Raw genomic sequence first — 16,258 nt, forward strand, 5'->3', positions numbered from 1 at the left:
GACGCCGACAAGTGTAATAGATGGGCAGACGCCCATGGTCCCTGTCATGCGCGCCTGCCGGCGATCCGAAGCAGAAGGGTGCCAACGACAGCGCGTCCGATCATTTTACCTTTGCACCATCGGCCATGGCCAGTGTCAGGTGTGTCGTCGTCGTCGTCGTCGTCGTCGTCGAGCCAGCGGAGCCTTCCGTACACCCGCGGAGCTGCAGTGCGTGGATCAGGGACTGAGAGCCCTGGCCATGGATGAGCCCTAAAGCCCCGTGTGCTAGTTTGCTCATGGCGTCTTGTCTGCAGTGCCTAGTAGACAAGACTGGCTGTCGAGCATCTAAGTCTACGAGGCCAGCACGCGGACTGCCATGCCGATTCAAACACCCGGGCGAGACCAGCGACAGACGGGGTCATGGAATCCTGGAGTCTTGGACTGCCCTGGCTTGTGGCTCGTGTTGTGCGGGCTGGCGGATGGGTGCAAGGCTGCCGTGGCGCCTCGTCCCGCATCTCGGCGAAGCGCATCACTGTTTTGGCCCAAAGGACGTGGGAAACGGGAGTTTGGACTGGCACGATTAGTGATCTTAGAGTATTCTGCTAGAGCATACACTACTACGCTGGCTACTGTTCGGTAGGGTGGGCGGGAAATTCGATAAGTACTGGACGACATGGCCCATGGCTTGGAGCCTCGCCCTGTCTCAAACGAGGTGTACCGCCGCTTACCTGGTCATGGACTAAGCGCATGCAGCCCACGTAGCAGAAACATACTACTACTGTAAGTACTCATAGTGCCGTGTATTTGTTAGGTACCGCTCTTGCGCGCTCGCAGCACAGACTTTGGCTTGGATCCGGTACCCCGGAGTGTCTGCATGCTACCGCTCGTGGCAGCACGAGGCACCCATGGAGCGAGTGCGAGGCCAGACGACTCAGCCCCGAACAGCAGATCGGTAAGGCGTGTGGCAGCAGCAGCAGCAGCAGCAGACAGCAGTTGAGGGCCAGGAAGCGTGTGCTTGTGCATTCTAGTACATATATATATATATATATATGTAGATGGACAGAAAGGAAGCTAGTCGGCTCGCACGTGTAACGTGTGGGCAGATGGACACAGAGATGGTTAGATAGACATGTACGTACCTGGATGTGTACATAGATACGTACATACATGCACAGGTGTCAGTAAACCTAGTAGAGATATAACTACATCTAGTAGGTAGGTATGTATGTGTATGTATGTATGTACATGCACAGAACGCAGATATCTATGACATATGTACATGTAGGGCGGTACGTAAGTAAGTGAATATCAGCTGGCGGAAATGCCTCGCCAAGAAGCACCGGGGGCAGGCAGCAAAAGACAGAGGCCGGGTGGTAGGGCTGCGAGGAGGTTGCCCGTGGTGGGTGGGTTGGAACTGCTGGTCAGCATCTGTGCGCAGCGACCGCTTCCGCTACCCGCGTTGCAGGCTAAGCTGTAAGCGTTGAATCTGACGCTGTGCCGCCTGCACCTCGTCCACCCATGGCCGTCCAATCCGCGCTGCTGTGCTGGCTGCTCGACACCCAGCCTGGTCAGATCCCGGCCATGCAACCCTCGTCAGCCAGCAGGGCCAGCAGGGCCAGCCAGCCCAGCAAGCCCGCCAGCCCGCCAGCCCGCCCAGCTAGCCAGCACCAACCTGGTCTGCCCCATCGGCACTGTCTTGCCCTACCACCGCCCCTCTCTCACCGTTGCACCGGCCTGACGTACAGGCCATCGCCCTGCCTCTCTGCCTGTCGTCCTGCCTCCTACCTGCCAGAAGGGGGGGCCACAGGCGGGCGCCAATCCACACGATAGATTGTCGTCTCAATATGCCAGCTAAGCCCCCTTGGTCGGCCTCTGGCTGACTGCCCACTGCCCACTGCCCACTGCCCACTGTCCACTGGCCGCTGGGCCTCTCCTCCCCTCCTTCGCACGCACGCACGCACCTACACTACTCACGCCCCCCACGCCGCCGCCGGGAAACCTCTGCCGTCACCCGCAGCCCTCTGCAAATCGACAGCTGCACCTGCGTGTGCGCCTACATACTTATGCCAGTGCCAGTGCCAGTGCCAGTGACAGTGCCCAGGGCCACGCAGCGTTGTGACTACTGGGCAAGCCCTATGCACGCAAGAGGGCCGGCGTGAGCTTCACGCTTCACGCTTCTGGAAAAGCCAGAAACCACGCCTACGACTAAGGCCTGCATGCTCTGACCCCTGCCCAGCAGAGTCTCCACTCTGTTGCTCCGTGCCAGGAGCAACACGCAATAACCAATCATTGCCCGTGAGTCTGCCCAGCGTCGTGCTTAATGTCTAACCCCGTCCCCGGTGGAGGATCTCTTTTCTCATCCGTCTGCTGCTGCTGCTGCTGCTGCTGCTATTGTCGTGTCCAGTTGTGCCTCTCTCTCTCCACACCAGAAGAAAAAACTGTCTCATCCCTAATGTGCTAAACGCCTTCCAGCAAAGCCTCTCATCCCTTCAACTCCACTCGCCTCCGGTCCACGCTAAAAAAACAGGGCCCTTACCCGTATGCCTGCTTGGGCTGCTCTGCTGCAGTGTACCATGAGCATTGCATTCACCACAACAATTTGAGTATCTGTCTGCCGCCGCTGCCAACATCCCATGACCATTAGTCTGCATCGACAAGAAGCAAATATTGTGGCGGTGCGGGCCAGAATTGTTTGTTCAGCTCGACCCTATACCAACGAGGGTCTCAGCCCTACGAGCAGCCTCAATCGCTAGTCAACGGGTACGAAGAAACCGCCCCCGCTCCGTCTACTACTTATCAGCCTCGCCCTCGGAAACGCCCCAACGACACGTAACTCCCATACCCAGGTAAGCCACACACTGTTACTCTTGCAATACCCTTCAGCCGCTCCGCTACGCACTCACTGCACTCTTCCCTGCCGGTTTCGGTCATGCCGTCTATGGTTGCAGGCTAACTCTTCTGCGTCTAGGTCCGTGCTCGCATACACTATCCAGTAGCCACTGTCTTTCACGCGTCTTGCTCGTCGCGAATCGCCACTTTTGCGGTGCTCGTGTGCGGCAAGGTACACTTCAGCTGCTACTACCCCCTTAGTGGCGGCCTACCGACAAATATCGGCATCATCACGAACCATGTCCTCGACGCCGAGCATTCGCGTATATGATTCCCACCGCTATCCGCTACCACACCATACCCGAGCCTCAATAGGAAGCCCAGCTGTAGCAATGGCTATACCGAGAGTACGTAAGCTCGTGTTCCCGCTTGCTGCATTTTTTCTTGTGTGGGCCTGGAATGGTATTGCCCAATTCGCATGCTTGAAATAGCATCCGAACACATTGCAATGCACTTCAGGTCCTTGTCATTCACTATCCCATATTTTAACAATTGACTGACCGTGCTGCAAATTTCACAGGCTCGCGATCAAGTCCCGCCACCCTTGCCTCCACCACGTCACATCGAAGACCTTAGGACTGGTCAAGACCCTGGTTGGCAATGGGGTAACACAAATAGTCCAAGGGACACAGGTTTTGGCGGAAATCGGCTCGCGACAGTTAAACCTGGCTCGAGCTTATACGGTGGAGCCCCAAGCAACTACCCACGGGAGCCCGCGGGCAACTACATTCTTTCTCGCAACCGAGAACCTTCCATCTCCAGGTCACTCGAAGACATGAGCTCCGAACACAGCGGTCACAGCGACGAAGAACGCAACACCAACTCTCGCCCATCGCTCGCAAGTCACCGCTTCACAAGTGAAAGACAGCTGGGGCAAAAGGCCCTACAAAACTCATCGCAGGCCTACGACAAGCAATTGCTCTCCAAGATTGGTGGCCCAAGTACACCCACAAGGACCACTGCACCTCCGCTATCTTCCAGTAACACTCAAGATGCCGTCACCGACCCGCACATCTCGATATACAAACACAATGGTCAATTGAAGCCGTTGACTGTACCTGCCCTCTCACCAGGCTACACCGGCTTTCGTAGCCCCATATTCGACCCAACAGAGCCGTCCAGGGTGCGCTACGGTAGCATCTCGACTCCAGGACCCTTGGATGACACCTCTTCCACCCATCGTGGTAGCTACGACCACAGCATGTTTTCAGATCCCGAGTTCAGCATGGAGGAAAATGGCATGCGCGACTTGAACATCAACGAGCGCAGCCCTGCAGAGTCAGAAGAGTACCAACTGGGCTCAAAGGGCGGCCTGAAACGGCGCGCCTCGTCGCCTCCCTCCGAAGCTGCGCGCGACGATCGTCCGACAACGAGTGGTCATAACGACCTATATCACCGTCGTTCAGCGCAAATGTTGGTCAATCGGAACTGTAACGCATCGCGGTTCCATTCGAACCCAAGTTCCTTGTCTTCAACCGGATCTGCAAGTCAACGTAGCGGCTCGATTGCGTCTTCGTTTGGCTTCTCCACAGCCCCAAGTAGTATAACAAGCTACGGCGGAGATCAGCGCTTGTCACCCAATGCGTTGTCGCCGTTAGGGGAGACGGAGCTGGGCCCCGTGTCGCCTTATGCAGCTAACAGGTCGTTGGACCCCAGCCCCCGCGGGTCCCTGTCACGACCTCCGCATCAGCGAGGCTTTTCGGAGACCGAGCATCCACAAATCCGAAAAATGTCGACAGAAAGCATGCTACAATCGCGACAGAATTCAATCGCAAACCGCCTGCCAGGTGCTTACATTTGCGAGTGTTGTCCCAAGAAACCTAAAAAATTCGACAGTGAAGAGGAGCTCCGGTAAGTGACATGGGTCTGCGTCTTACCCACCGCTATTTGGCCTACCCATGCCCGGATGACCATGCGCTGACCCCTGCAACAGATTGCACGAGCTGGAGAAGCAGTATATCTGCCAGTATTGCCCTAATCGTTTCAAGAACAAGAACGAAGCAGAGCGCCACCAAAACTCTCTCCACCTGCGGCGACACTCGTGGTCATGCGCAACACTTGCCGGCGTTCATGCAGCTTTCCACCCCTCGGCTACTCGCCCAGCTGCCGCAGATGTCTGTGGGTATTGCGGTGAAGAATTCCCCAACCCTGCGGATTGGGAGGCTCGGGCAGAGCACTTGAACCACGTGCACAAGTTCGGCGAATGCAACCAAGCCAAGAAGTTCTTCCGTGCAGACCATTTCCGACAGCACCTGAAGCACAGCCATGCTGGGACCAGTGGAAAGTGGACTAACATGTTGGAAAACGCCTGCATGAGAGACGAGCCGCCGCCTCAAGAGCGCGTCGGCTCGATTGCCTCTATATCCGGCCCTTCAAGCCTTGCAACTAAGCCTGGCGTCATCAGCGAAGCACACGACGAATCTTGATTCACCAAAAGTTACCAAACACCTAGGAAATACGCGCGACGCACCATCTCCAGGCTGATCTGACCGGAATTTATTCAACTAAGCGCAGTCTCTGACGACATTATTCAGTTCCATTCGACAGTAGCATTCTCTCTAAACCATTGCTTTTGGCTTATATATCAGCATTCCCAGGCATGGTCTTAATCTCACGAAAAGTCTTTACAGTCGCAAATTGTCTTTGCATTTACCATTCATTCCCGGCCAGGCCAGGGCGCTTCGGCATAACGACACTGATGATGGCATTTGGTTATACGTATTAGTATCAGTGAATTTTCTGACGCTGGCTCAACGACACATTCGATGCATTTCTATGGGTGTTTTTGTTTCAGCGGCGGCGTTGATAGGACAGACATGTCCAGGATCATCTTCACAGGCAGCTTTTTCTTTGCGACTACGTTCCTTGTTGACCTATCATACAAAAATCATTTCATGAATACAACAACAACTGTTAAAGTCCTATCAAAGGAAAAAAGTTTTCAATCTCTCATTAGTACTACGACGTGGCCGAATATCATGTTGATAATTGCCTACTTTGTATTTTCAGTTTCGCCGTTCTCGGCTGATTTCTTGGCTTAGAATACCCCAGCATTAAAAGTGGGCAGGCAGTATGGGAAACGAGGCTCAACTAGAACAACAACGTCATGGAAAGAAACGTCAAATCTTGATTCACGTCCTAGGGCTGTGTGTGTAGCGTGATAGTGGCAACGTGCATTCCCCCTTTTTTTTATTTCTCAGCTCATTTACCTTGACGTTCAGCCTCGGGGCCTAGCAGACGCACAAGTGAGGGTCAGCCTCAGTAGTAAACTCTTGGTAGTGTCATTTTTTAAGTAGACGCTTACTAGTCTAAGTGATGTGCACGCATATCAGTCGCCACCTCAACTTGCATCAGCATCAACCAGGGACTGATGTCCTTGGTAAAAACGTATTCCCCGTAACACTCGAGTTAGGACTCTCTCAGGGTCCCCCCTCGTATCCGTCGTCAGCATCACCCCTGTGACAGCGGTCCTGCATATAATCCAACTTTCGTCACCAAAACCCCAAAACATTATTTTACAATACACGCATCATATATACAGTATATTTTGTTTAAAAAAACAAGGTATTTCCCAGAGGGAAGACGCATACACACACACACACACACACACACACGTATATATTTCCCCCCCGGTCCGCCTTCTCCAAAAGAAGAAAACTCCGTACCAAGCTACTAAGAGTTACCCGGTAGGTCCCCGGACAAAACCTCGGATGTAAGCGGTTTCACAGTTGTAAACCCCTTCCCCCCCCCTCTCCCCCCTCTGCCCCCATCTAGGTTAAACCAAGAACAAAAAAACAAAAGAATGCGTAAACGGCGTATTTTCCTCCCCCACTTTGCACCGCTCTAAACCCTTCCCAAGTTAAAGATCCGAGCAACATAAAGCAACGGACCACGTATGTAAGCGGTCAAGTAAGTAGGTTAAAAGTATTGTTTGCCCAATGCGTCTTCTTTGTACGCCCGCTCGCGCGCTATGTACTTACGTAGGCCCTCCCTCCCTCTCGTGGGGGGGTTAGTGGGGCAAAGCGGTTATACCTTCTACTTACGTTATAAAGCAAGGTTATGGTATAACTATGTATTTATATATATATTTTTCAATACTTGGGGTTTCCTTGATAAAATTTGCCAGCATTACTGCGTTTTTTTTTGGTTTGAGTACAAGGGAACGTACAGTAAACGGTGTGACTAGAGTGGTGTTTCCCTGCTTTGGTTTGGGTTGGGTTTGGCTGTGCCGCGCCCGCGTGGGTTCAAACCTAGATTTGGTAGTTGCGTATAGTACTTAGTATTAGGTTGCGGGCTTTTTAGCTTATTTTAGTTCATTAAGCTCAGACCCTTCTTCTTTTGCCCTTGTTGTTGCTTCACTAACTAAAGTAGAAGAGGACGGTGTGGAGCTTGATGATGTTTCGTATTTGGAGTTTTCATTTCCTTTTTGGTGCTTCCGAGCTATAGTGGAGATGTTGCAAGGCGGTTACTATAGAGTTGGTATTTCGGGGGTATAGTTTATGGATGGATGGAGAGCAGGTGCTTGGTATCTTAGGTACCTATCTTCTTCTAGGGTGTTTTGCGAGAGAAACAGGACCTATTTGTCATATTGGGCTGAGCATGTCATTCCAGCTTTGCGCACTCTGTTCAAGTGAGGACGTGTCTTCGGCGGCTTACCCTGTCTTGCAATACCTGATCATGGCTCTCGCGCGAAGAGCGCAAATTACATACGACTACAAACATCAACGTTGTCTACGCGGAGTGTCCCTAGTAGACTAGAAAACAAGTGCCGTGACGATCTGCCACTGTCATGCTTCCCGGCCCTTTCCGCTACCCCTCCCATGCTACTACCTACAGCCAGGTCGAGACTGACTGAGATCAACAAAGGGACATGAAGGTACCACACCAAACAACGCATCCCGCATCAAACCTGACCCCAGCCTCCCACTTATACGTGACCCGGCCCTTTCGAGTACTCACTCGCCTGGGACCACCCACCCCTAACCCTGTCCAAACCCCACTCTCATAGTGCTCTCATAGTGCTTACCCTGTGCTCATAGCACTCCCCCATACTCCCCCGACCGGCACATTTCCTGTCTTTCCGCCGAGCAAACCGGATCCTTTTTTCTCACTAGCTAATTTGTTCTACTGCCTTCTTACCGATCTTCTCCCTTCCCGCTCGCCCCCTCGCGCCAGGGCGTAATGCGGGAAGACTGTGGGGAGTCGACGAGTGTGTCAGGTGGGGAGGGGGAGAAAGAGAGAGAAGGGTGAGCACTAGAGATGAGGTAATCACCGATGTGGGAACTTGCCGAGCCGGACGTTTGTGAGTGTTGGTGAGGGTGTGAGGGTGTGTGTGGTAGGATGACTTGGTGTGGTGCAGGTTAGGGTTTCCTGTGAAGCTGTACGTCAAGAGGCATCCTAAGGAATAGTACCGGCGGCGGATGTGGGTGCGCATGATTTGGATCGCAACGTGCTGGTTTGCTGGGGGGTTAGGCATCGTCGGGTCGTTCTTTGGCTGAGTCAAGGTTTACACATTTTCTTGGATGCCATGCAACCTGTGTTTTGTGTGAGGAGGCAAATATTGGCATGGGGAGGGGGAGGGGGGGTTATCTGGCGTGTGTATGCAAGACGGGTTACGAAGTCCATTTATCTTGGTTCTGATTCGCTGGGCGCTCAGCAAGAAAATCAAAATTCGACTTAACACCGCTCTTTTTGTTAGGTTACTGGCTCTGGTTGGTAGGTTTAGTTCGGAAGTTAAAGTAGCCTCCGTACCATTGATGAATTATGTCTAGTTACATGTGTATGTGTGTACATAGTATGTACATATTTCAAGGTTTCAAACTCTAACATTGTTGTCTCGGCATGCTTAGTCCAACCAATCGTGTAGTATGCCGTCTTTGGGTCGCGCCTTTCCCCTTTAGCACATACTCTGTTCTGAGAGAACAGCAAGACGAGTCATGCCTGTTATTGTGGCTGAACAAAGTTTACCGGTGGTTATGTAGTGACCATGGTTGATTTCAGGACAACTATGTTTTTCTGATTTCCGAGCACACACAACTGAAACCAATTTGATAGTGGATCATAGCTACAACTCTGCATGAGCCTTTTGTTTTTATTTTTTAGTTTTAGATGGAGGGCGCACCGGGCATCGCAAGTGAGAGATGAGATTTTGACAGATCGGCCAAACTTCTTTCCGTGCACTAGATTATTCAGGGATATGCTCTACGTATGTACGTAAGAAACGGTGCTTACGCGCCAAGTCATCCACGGATCTTTTCCGCATCTCAAAAACCAGCTCCCCAAGAGCTGATTTATCCCAAACGATTAACAAGAGTCTCACGACCTGGTATCGCTCGAATAAGCCCGACGCATTGCGAAAGCGTACTCCTCGCCCCGTACTTGCGCCATAATGGCTCGACATCACTTGACCAGATCTGGATCAAGATGTACCAGCTGAAGGAGCAAACTTACACATTGATTATCCTGGTTACTATGTGCCCATAGTAGTTCAGTGTTGTGGGCGACGTGCCGTCCCATGTGTTCGCATATGCGCGGGCCCAGTGTTCTCGAGTCGCAAAATGCCCGTCTGACAACGCAAGTACACTTTCTTCTTCATTTCCCCCCATGCCAACCGCAATAACACTTATCATAAGTCTCCACATCCATGGATCCTGAACTTGGAGGGACGAGGTTCTCATATCTTTAATTACGTCAATCTATACGTACAGCAATATGGCACAAGCGAGGATGGTAAGACAGCCTTGTTGAATACAAACATGACTCGAAAGTCGGAGAATAGAGTCAGTCCAATTGGGACGGCTCCTCATAGTGCATTTACAAACAGGGAACAGAATATCAGTGACATTCCTGTCGCATCTTGTTCGTCCCCAAAACCAGGCTCACCGCGTTATGGCTGACGGCAGACACGGTATATGCAGAAAGTTGCAGCGTCCCTTGGACGCCTGATAAGCGGGTCAAAAAAGAGTGGAGAACCGGCCACTCCGACAAGGGATCCATCTGCGCCTTTTTTTTACGTTCGCCCTATGGTAAGGCTGGGTGCCACAGATATGCATTTTCTGGTGTCTTGTCATGTACATGCTTTTTTTGGGAAGGTGGCAAGGCCCAACCATCCTTTCTTCCGATAGGGCTGGTTGGGCCAGTACCATATGCACGATTTATCAACTACTTCTTTGGCCGTACGGAAATGGAACGGTAAGAACCCGCACGCTGTGTATGATGCATCGAATGATGTGGTGTCTTACTATGTAATAGTAAGCCCGCGCGGGACGATGCTGACCCGCTGGATGTTCTAACGGAAGCCCATCATGTTTGCCTTGCGTTCGTCATGGCAGATAAGCTTTTTCATATCATAGTTTTAATCATACCGCGCAACCGGCTGACCATCATCAGCTCAAGTATGCGCGTTCAAGATACGGTAGTCCGATTTCAGCTGCGGAGAAGGGCTGTGTTGTTGCATCAGCGTCAATCTTCGAAAAACGGCAGACAGCTGAAGCATGGCTTGGAATGACATGCAAGGTGACGCATACGTAGGGTTGACTGGTCGATCATGACTTCGGTTCATGAGCGGCCCTGCTTTCCTAATAGTTTGTGTCATGAGAATAGTATCAGTGGATGGCGCCCAAGGATAGCACCTTGCGCCTGTGGAAGCCGCCGTAACCAGATGTTACCATGGAGCATGGGTAGTATCCAAAAGGTGGTCCATCTGAGGATGTGTACTTACGTGTCTTTGCAGCTACTGCGTCATGCCTAACACTATGCGTCTATTAGAGAAGTCTCCCCGGGCTGGGAACTGCCAAGAGGCGCATCAACTACCGATCACATGGAAATGGACAATACTAGGAGCAAATATATATTCCGTAACTCGGCAATTGTGGTATTAATGTACGCAGGAATGCAAGTGGGCTGGATGGTGAGTAACTATTTGTTCGTACATGGCTAGTATGCAACATCATCTTAGCCCTACGAATAGTAGCTTCAATGGCCGAATCACAAAGCATCACCAACTGGAGTGGTATATGATCTTGCAGCTCGCGTTAGGACTTGCGAAGAGTGGGGACTTGCATATGTATAACAAGATTCGATGTTGTATGATTGGTGCAGTTCGATGAGGGCAGACGCATGGCTACCGCGTCAAGCGCATGGGATTCAGGCAATGATTAAAGATGAAATCAGCGAATCGCAGTTTAGATTTCATCAATGCAGAAAGTCTCGAGAACGGTATGTTTCCAGATCCATCTACTACTCTAGCGCGCGATTAAGTACCGTATATAAGGGAGCAGTTGCTATCAGCCACCTGGTCAGCAACGATAGGATAGACGAGTTATACATATCATGTTTGCCCGCATAACATGACGCCTGAATTTTAAGTTTTACGAGAATATTTCTGTTAACTTGGATCGATAGATCAGCTCCGAAATACATGCAAAGAGCGATGTCATTCTTGGTGGATACGAAGCTCTATGACTCCGGAATGACCACGAACTATTCCGTCAGCAGACGTTCAAGCACCCACAATCCAGATAAACGGTAGACCAAAACAGTTCATATGCACGACACGTGTGAATTTAAGTAAGCATAGCATTCTGTACAGCCACTAATTGCTGACCGCATCGTATGCGAAGGATCGATGACTGGCAGCAGTCAGCCCTCCCAAAGTCCGCTGGATGTACTCTCCCCCACCTATGAACCATAAATACGAGAAGGATTCTATACAGATAAAACACAGCTGATAGCTGATGTATTGCTGTTATCCCCAATGTGACTGACCATGACACGCGACTAAGGGTTACCACTAGGTACCGACGGGAAATTTTTAGGGTCGTTCAGCCGTTCGCGATTTCTTTTGGCGATTTCAGCATTTCGGAGTTTGTCCAACCTCATTTGGTAGAAGCTTCTGTGTAACGTCAGTATAATGGGGAAAGTGGCCCGAGACATGCGTACTTGTTTAGTTGGAATACACGAGGACCGAGGTCGGCTTGAGTCTTCTCTTTTGTCTTTGAGAGCTCTTTGATCTTTATTGGCAGTTAGTACAGGGAGTTGAGATTTCTTGATCATACTGGCCTTGTCGTCTTTGGCTTTCTCGTCCTGCTTGTCTTCGTCATCTTCCTTGGCCTTTTCTTCCTTCTCTTTCTCCTTATCCCTTTCTTTGTCCTTTGATTTTCTCTTTTCACGTTTGAGTTGCTGCTTCTGTTCATACTCCTTCTTAACCGCTTCGATCTCGTGATCCAACTCTTCTTGCTTTTTCTGATCCGCAACCCTCTTTGCCTCCTCAGCCTCTGGCTGACAGAACCCTCGATCAGTCAAGTGTCCAGCACAGATGTAGAAAAAGTCCTGAATTAATATGAGCACCTAGATCTCTTTTTCAGAGTCAAAACGCACCTTATTGGAAGGCGTAATCAGGACACTCGTGGATGGCTTGTAGCATATCCAACAAGCTTTGGCGGCATTGTCCGCGACGCGGCGGAGATGCCACACATTCTCCATTAGATTGTTCAATTTAGAAATACTCGCCTTGTAAGTTGTTCAGGGTACCGGAAGTATACAGTGTACAAGTAAACCAACCCCTTGGGTCGTATGAGGCGGATATCGATGCCTGCGATACTGACTCAGGCTAAATTTCTTCCGTTATTCGAGTGTTATGAAGATATAAAGTTCACTCATACATAAGCGTAATGTCTTGCTATGGTTATTGCATGTGCGTAGAGATGCTCGGTGGTGATGAAGTGGCCGAGTAAGATTGGGAGATGCAAACATTCAAACTAGGCTTAGAACGGATTAGTCTTATATATTGCTGGCAACTGTGACCATTCATCATTCTCCTCTCCAACAGTTTTTTTGACTCGTGTTTTCGATGACTATACGGGTATATGGTCTACGAAAACTGTTTAGAGATACAACTCAATCGACACAGATACGTCTAATCCCGAGCAGTATAAAGCTGTCGAACAACTTTTCAAGTGCGTCATTTTAACACGCTTCAACATCTAATTTTCTCAGTTAACATTCTAATTAGACAATTATCCTTTCCCTCTAAAATCACATCGGCAATACAACAAAATGGCTGCTTCGACACAACTAAAGTACATTGATGTTAGTCCACATTTCACGCCTCTACCCCGCCAAACTTCTCACCACGAAATCTAGATCGGTATCAACTTCACCGACCCCATCTTCAGGGGTGAATACCACGGCACCCAACGTCACGAAAATGATTTTGAAGATGTTCTCCAGAGAGCGGTCGATGCTGGCTGCAAGAAGTTTATGGTAACAGGATCTGATCTCGAAGAATCGAAGCACGCTATTGAGATAGCAAAAGCTCACCCAGGGCTTTGCTATGCTACTGTAGGCGTACATCCTTGCTCGGCAAAACATTTTGACAAGCATCCCGGTGGTGCATCAGAGCTTCTCTTTGCGCTCAAGACCCTGGCTATTGAAGCCAAGGAAGCAGGTCACGTAGTTGCTTTTGGAGAGATAGGCCTCGATTACGACCGATTATTTCTGACGGCAAAGGAGCCACAACTCAAGTACTTTGAGGCGCAACTGGAGATCGCGGTTGAAGTGCAGTTACCGCTCTTCCTACATTCGCGTGCTGCGAGTGAGGACTTCGAGAGGTTATTGACTGCGAAGCTTGATCAGCTACCCAAGAGGGGTCTCGTACACAGCTTTACTGGAACTGCAGAAGAGATGCAGCGCCTCGTGGATCTAGGCTTTGATATTGGTATTAATGGCTGCAGTATGAAGAGTATGTGTCTCTGCCATCTTCTGTTTTGATATTTCTACAAATACTGACGAACGTTTCCACTTAGCGGATGAGAACATTGCAGTCGTAAAGCTGATACCGCTCGAGCGTCTGCAGATTGAAACAGATGGGCCATGGTGCGAGATGCGTCCCAGTCACGCATCAGCCAAGTTCCTCAAAGACGCCCCGCCTTTACCAAAGGCAGTCAAGAAGGAGAAGTGGGCCAAAGGTATGATGGTAAAAGGGCGAAATGAGCCTGCTACAATTCCACATGTCGCGTATGCCATTGCCAAGATTAAGGAAATCAGCGTGGAGGAGGTTTGTAATGCGTAAGTACTTGTTGTATCCCTCGTGCACAGGAGGAGTGACTAATGATAGTGTAGTGCTTGGAAGAATTCAGTCAATATGTTTGGGTTAGGTGAAGCGGTGTAATACCAAAATGCCACCATAAATGGGATCGATTCGGTGTACGCAATGCATATAGAATATCGATTTATACAGAAGGGATGTATACCCCAAACTCGCATGTACAAAGACTGCAAAATAGACCACGCCAAACCAGCCACACTTTACTTCCTGTACCACATCCTGGTGATCTTGGTATGCCTCATCTTCTTCTGCAGCTGAAAGATACCGTACATGAGCGCCTCAGCGGTGGGCGGGCAGCCAGGTACGTAGATATCTACAGGTACAACACGGTCGCATCCTCTTGTGACTGAGTAGCTGTAGTGGTAGTATCCTCCTCCATTTGCGCAGCTGCCCATGGAAATGACCCATCGGGGGTCGGGCATCTGGTCATAGACCTGTCGCAGCGCGGGTGCCATCTTGTTTGTGAGGGTTCCGGCTACAATCATGACGTCGGATTGTCGCGGGGAGGCACGGAAAATGATACCGAGACGATCCTGGTCGTATCGTGGAGTAGACAAGTGCATCATCTCGACGGCGCAGCATGCGAGACCGAAAGTCATGGGCCAGAGCGAGCTCTGACGGGCCCAGTTGGCTACCTGGTCAAGTGTTGTCCTGTTGACGCAAGTCAATTCATGCCCTTTACTGCACTTTTTGCCACCCATCTAAATATTCAAGAGTAATCCAGAGAGAAACCACATACAATGCATATTGCACAGCACCCTTCTTTCCCTCCTGACTTGGCAAGGGCACCTCAACCCGCGCTGACTTCATTGGTGGTGGTGTTCCAGGGTTTCCGGGAATGGTGGCAGGCGACTTCATAGTCGTCGCCTTGTTGGACGAGCTCGAAGACAAAAAGGCTACGCTTCCGGCGCGGAATGGCATCAAGGCCGTCGCTGGTTTGGCTGTCCATGGAGTCAGTTTGGCGGGACCGGGAGCTTTTTCGGGTGTGCGGCGACTAACCTCGCAGAGCCATTGAGGCAGCAGACCTTGTCGTCGAAAGCATGTTTGCGAAGGACAGCAAGGAAAGGCGTGGACGAAGGAGTGGAGAGGCGAGATGTGGGGTGGCGGTTGAGGGAGTCGCGAAGTTGATCGATGAGGTAGGTGCATCAAAATGCTTGGCGGAAATCGATTAGTCGTCGGTTTTGGCGCCGTCTGATAGGCCGGCCAACGATCACTCCTTCGCCAACACCCTTTCGGACTACTTCGGCCAGACTACTCCGCATCCACGTCCAGGGTGCTTGAAGACTGCTGTAGTCTTTTGATATCGCATAAAATATGTCAGGCCGGGTAGGTGGTTGATGCGGTCAGGGCTCAGAGTATGTGTTGACTGTGTCTAGGTCCCGTCCATTGCTTGCATTGGCGTTGTCGGCAAGCACGTGAGTACCTCATCATTTACATACTCCTGACCTGTTCCTATACTAACTGTTGGCAAAGAACAACCCACTGCACATCTCACTCTTTCCAGCAGAAGAACGTGCACCGCTAGAGTTCCAGTTTCTCCTTTCTTCATGTTTAGACATCTTTGAGGCTCGTCTGCCACACAAGACAGCAGACCAGGATTTTGGCCTTCTACAAGCTGTCGATGAGAGATTAGCTATGTATGGCTGGCTCACCAACACTGGCATCAAATTCATCATTGTCGTGGATATGGAGGGAAAACCAGCCAATCCTCTCGATAACAGGTCTGCGGCTGCTGTTGGGCTGCGAGATGCGGACATGAAACCTGTAAGCTCTATACCTTGCCATTAAATGCGTTTCTGATCTTCTTTAGGCATTTAGAGCATTACAGACGGCGTACATAAAGCTGCTCAGGAATCCGTAAGTGAAGATGCGGGGCGGCTGATGGGTTGCGACCGCTAACAGCAACACCTAGGTTCTACGACCCTGATGAACATTCTCCAATCACTGCCAATTCTGAGCAAAGGATTGGCTCAACTCAGATCACAAGCCGCAAGTTTATTCAAGAAGTCAAACGGATTGCTGATGCATGGTCTCCCGGTGTTACGAGTATTTAAGCAATTTCTACTTGGGGTTACTATGATACCACATTCCATTTACAGGCGTTTAGAATCAACCCACTTTGATCCTATTCCTTTGTTTGTGGATTGATCTTTTCCATGTCCCTTGTCCAACGTTGCGACCAGTCCATGTATCGGTACTTCCCAAAAGCGCTAGCGCCGATTGCAGTCTAGTCCAATGTGAGAGCGGATCACCTCGGCCATTTGATGTCGTCTTCAGGATGAT

The 16,258-nt window shown here is 50.6% G+C and overlaps 5 protein-coding genes across 5 annotated transcripts; 3 read left to right on the top strand and 2 right to left on the bottom strand.

Annotated features, from left to right (window-relative positions):
- Window positions 1–2,725: 2,725 nt before the first annotated feature.
- COCSADRAFT_248822 (uncharacterized protein) lies at window positions 2,726–5,464 on the top strand. The gene is made up of 4 exons (XM_007706139.1): window positions 2,726–2,825; window positions 2,948–3,215; window positions 3,389–4,719; window positions 4,802–5,464. Exons 2-4 carry the CDS (start codon window positions 3,108–3,110, stop codon window positions 5,292–5,294), a joined length of 1,932 nt encoding a protein of 643 aa, XP_007704329.1. The 5' UTR covers window positions 2,726–2,825; window positions 2,948–3,107; the 3' UTR covers window positions 5,295–5,464.
- A 5,952-nt stretch (window positions 5,465–11,416) lies between these two features.
- Window positions 11,417–12,573, bottom strand: COCSADRAFT_40545 (uncharacterized protein). Its single transcript, XM_007705924.1, has 4 exons — window positions 12,247–12,573; window positions 11,929–12,198; window positions 11,809–11,879; window positions 11,417–11,761 (listed from the first exon to the last, which is right to left on the bottom strand). The coding sequence occupies exons 1-4, from the start codon at window positions 12,349–12,351 to the stop codon at window positions 11,647–11,649; spliced, it is 561 nt and encodes a 186-aa protein (XP_007704114.1). The 5' UTR covers window positions 12,352–12,573; the 3' UTR covers window positions 11,417–11,646.
- A 351-nt stretch (window positions 12,574–12,924) lies between these two features.
- COCSADRAFT_164251 (uncharacterized protein) lies at window positions 12,925–14,038 on the top strand (the record flags this gene model as incomplete). Its single annotated transcript, XM_007706140.1, has 4 exons — window positions 12,925–12,957; window positions 13,012–13,609; window positions 13,674–13,935; window positions 13,990–14,038. The coding sequence occupies 4 exons, from the start codon at window positions 12,925–12,927 to the stop codon at window positions 14,036–14,038; spliced, it is 942 nt and encodes a 313-aa protein (XP_007704330.1).
- A 137-nt stretch (window positions 14,039–14,175) lies between these two features.
- COCSADRAFT_99598 (uncharacterized protein) lies at window positions 14,176–15,017 on the bottom strand (the record flags this gene model as incomplete). Its single annotated transcript, XM_007706141.1, has 3 exons — window positions 14,176–14,626; window positions 14,715–14,916; window positions 14,975–15,017. 3 exons carry the CDS (start codon window positions 15,015–15,017, stop codon window positions 14,176–14,178), a joined length of 696 nt encoding a protein of 231 aa, XP_007704331.1.
- A 183-nt stretch (window positions 15,018–15,200) lies between these two features.
- COCSADRAFT_40548 (uncharacterized protein) lies at window positions 15,201–16,235 on the top strand. The gene is made up of 5 exons (XM_007705925.1): window positions 15,201–15,301; window positions 15,352–15,390; window positions 15,449–15,739; window positions 15,786–15,832; window positions 15,888–16,235. The coding sequence occupies exons 1-5, from the start codon at window positions 15,290–15,292 to the stop codon at window positions 16,027–16,029; spliced, it is 531 nt and encodes a 176-aa protein (XP_007704115.1). The 5' UTR covers window positions 15,201–15,289; the 3' UTR covers window positions 16,030–16,235.
- Window positions 16,236–16,258: the final 23 nt, after the last annotated feature.

The sequence above is a fragment of the Bipolaris sorokiniana genome (genome assembly GCF_000338995.1).
Source record: "Bipolaris sorokiniana ND90Pr unplaced genomic scaffold COCSAscaffold_15, whole genome shotgun sequence".
Lineage (NCBI taxonomy): Eukaryota > Fungi > Ascomycota > Dothideomycetes > Pleosporales > Pleosporaceae > Bipolaris > Bipolaris sorokiniana.

Coding starts and splice junctions, on each gene's coding strand:
- COCSADRAFT_248822 (XM_007706139.1), top strand. CDS start 3,108: ATGTCCTCGACGCCGAGCATTCGCGTATATGATTCCCACCGCTATCCG. Junction 3,216..3,388: donor TAGCAATGGCTATACCGAGA/GTACGTAAGCTC, acceptor CAAATTTCACAG/GCTCGCGATCAAGTCCCGCC. Junction 4,720..4,801: donor GACAGTGAAGAGGAGCTCCG/GTAAGTGACATG, acceptor CCCCTGCAACAG/ATTGCACGAGCTGGAGAAGC.
- COCSADRAFT_40548 (XM_007705925.1), top strand. Junction 15,740..15,785: donor GAGATGCGGACATGAAACCT/GTAAGCTCTATA, acceptor GATCTTCTTTAG/GCATTTAGAGCATTACAGAC. Junction 15,833..15,887: donor ATAAAGCTGCTCAGGAATCC/GTAAGTGAAGAT, acceptor AGCAACACCTAG/GTTCTACGACCCTGATGAAC.
- COCSADRAFT_40545 (XM_007705924.1), bottom strand. CDS start 12,351: ATGGAGAATGTGTGGCATCTCCGCCGCGTCGCGGACAATGCCGCCAAA. Junction 12,199..12,246: donor TGATTACGCCTTCCAATAAG/GTGCGTTTTGAC, acceptor ATATTAATTCAG/GACTTTTTCTACATCTGTGC. Junction 11,762..11,808: donor CGTGTATTCCAACTAAACAA/GTACGCATGTCT, acceptor GACGTTACACAG/AAGCTTCTACCAAATGAGGT.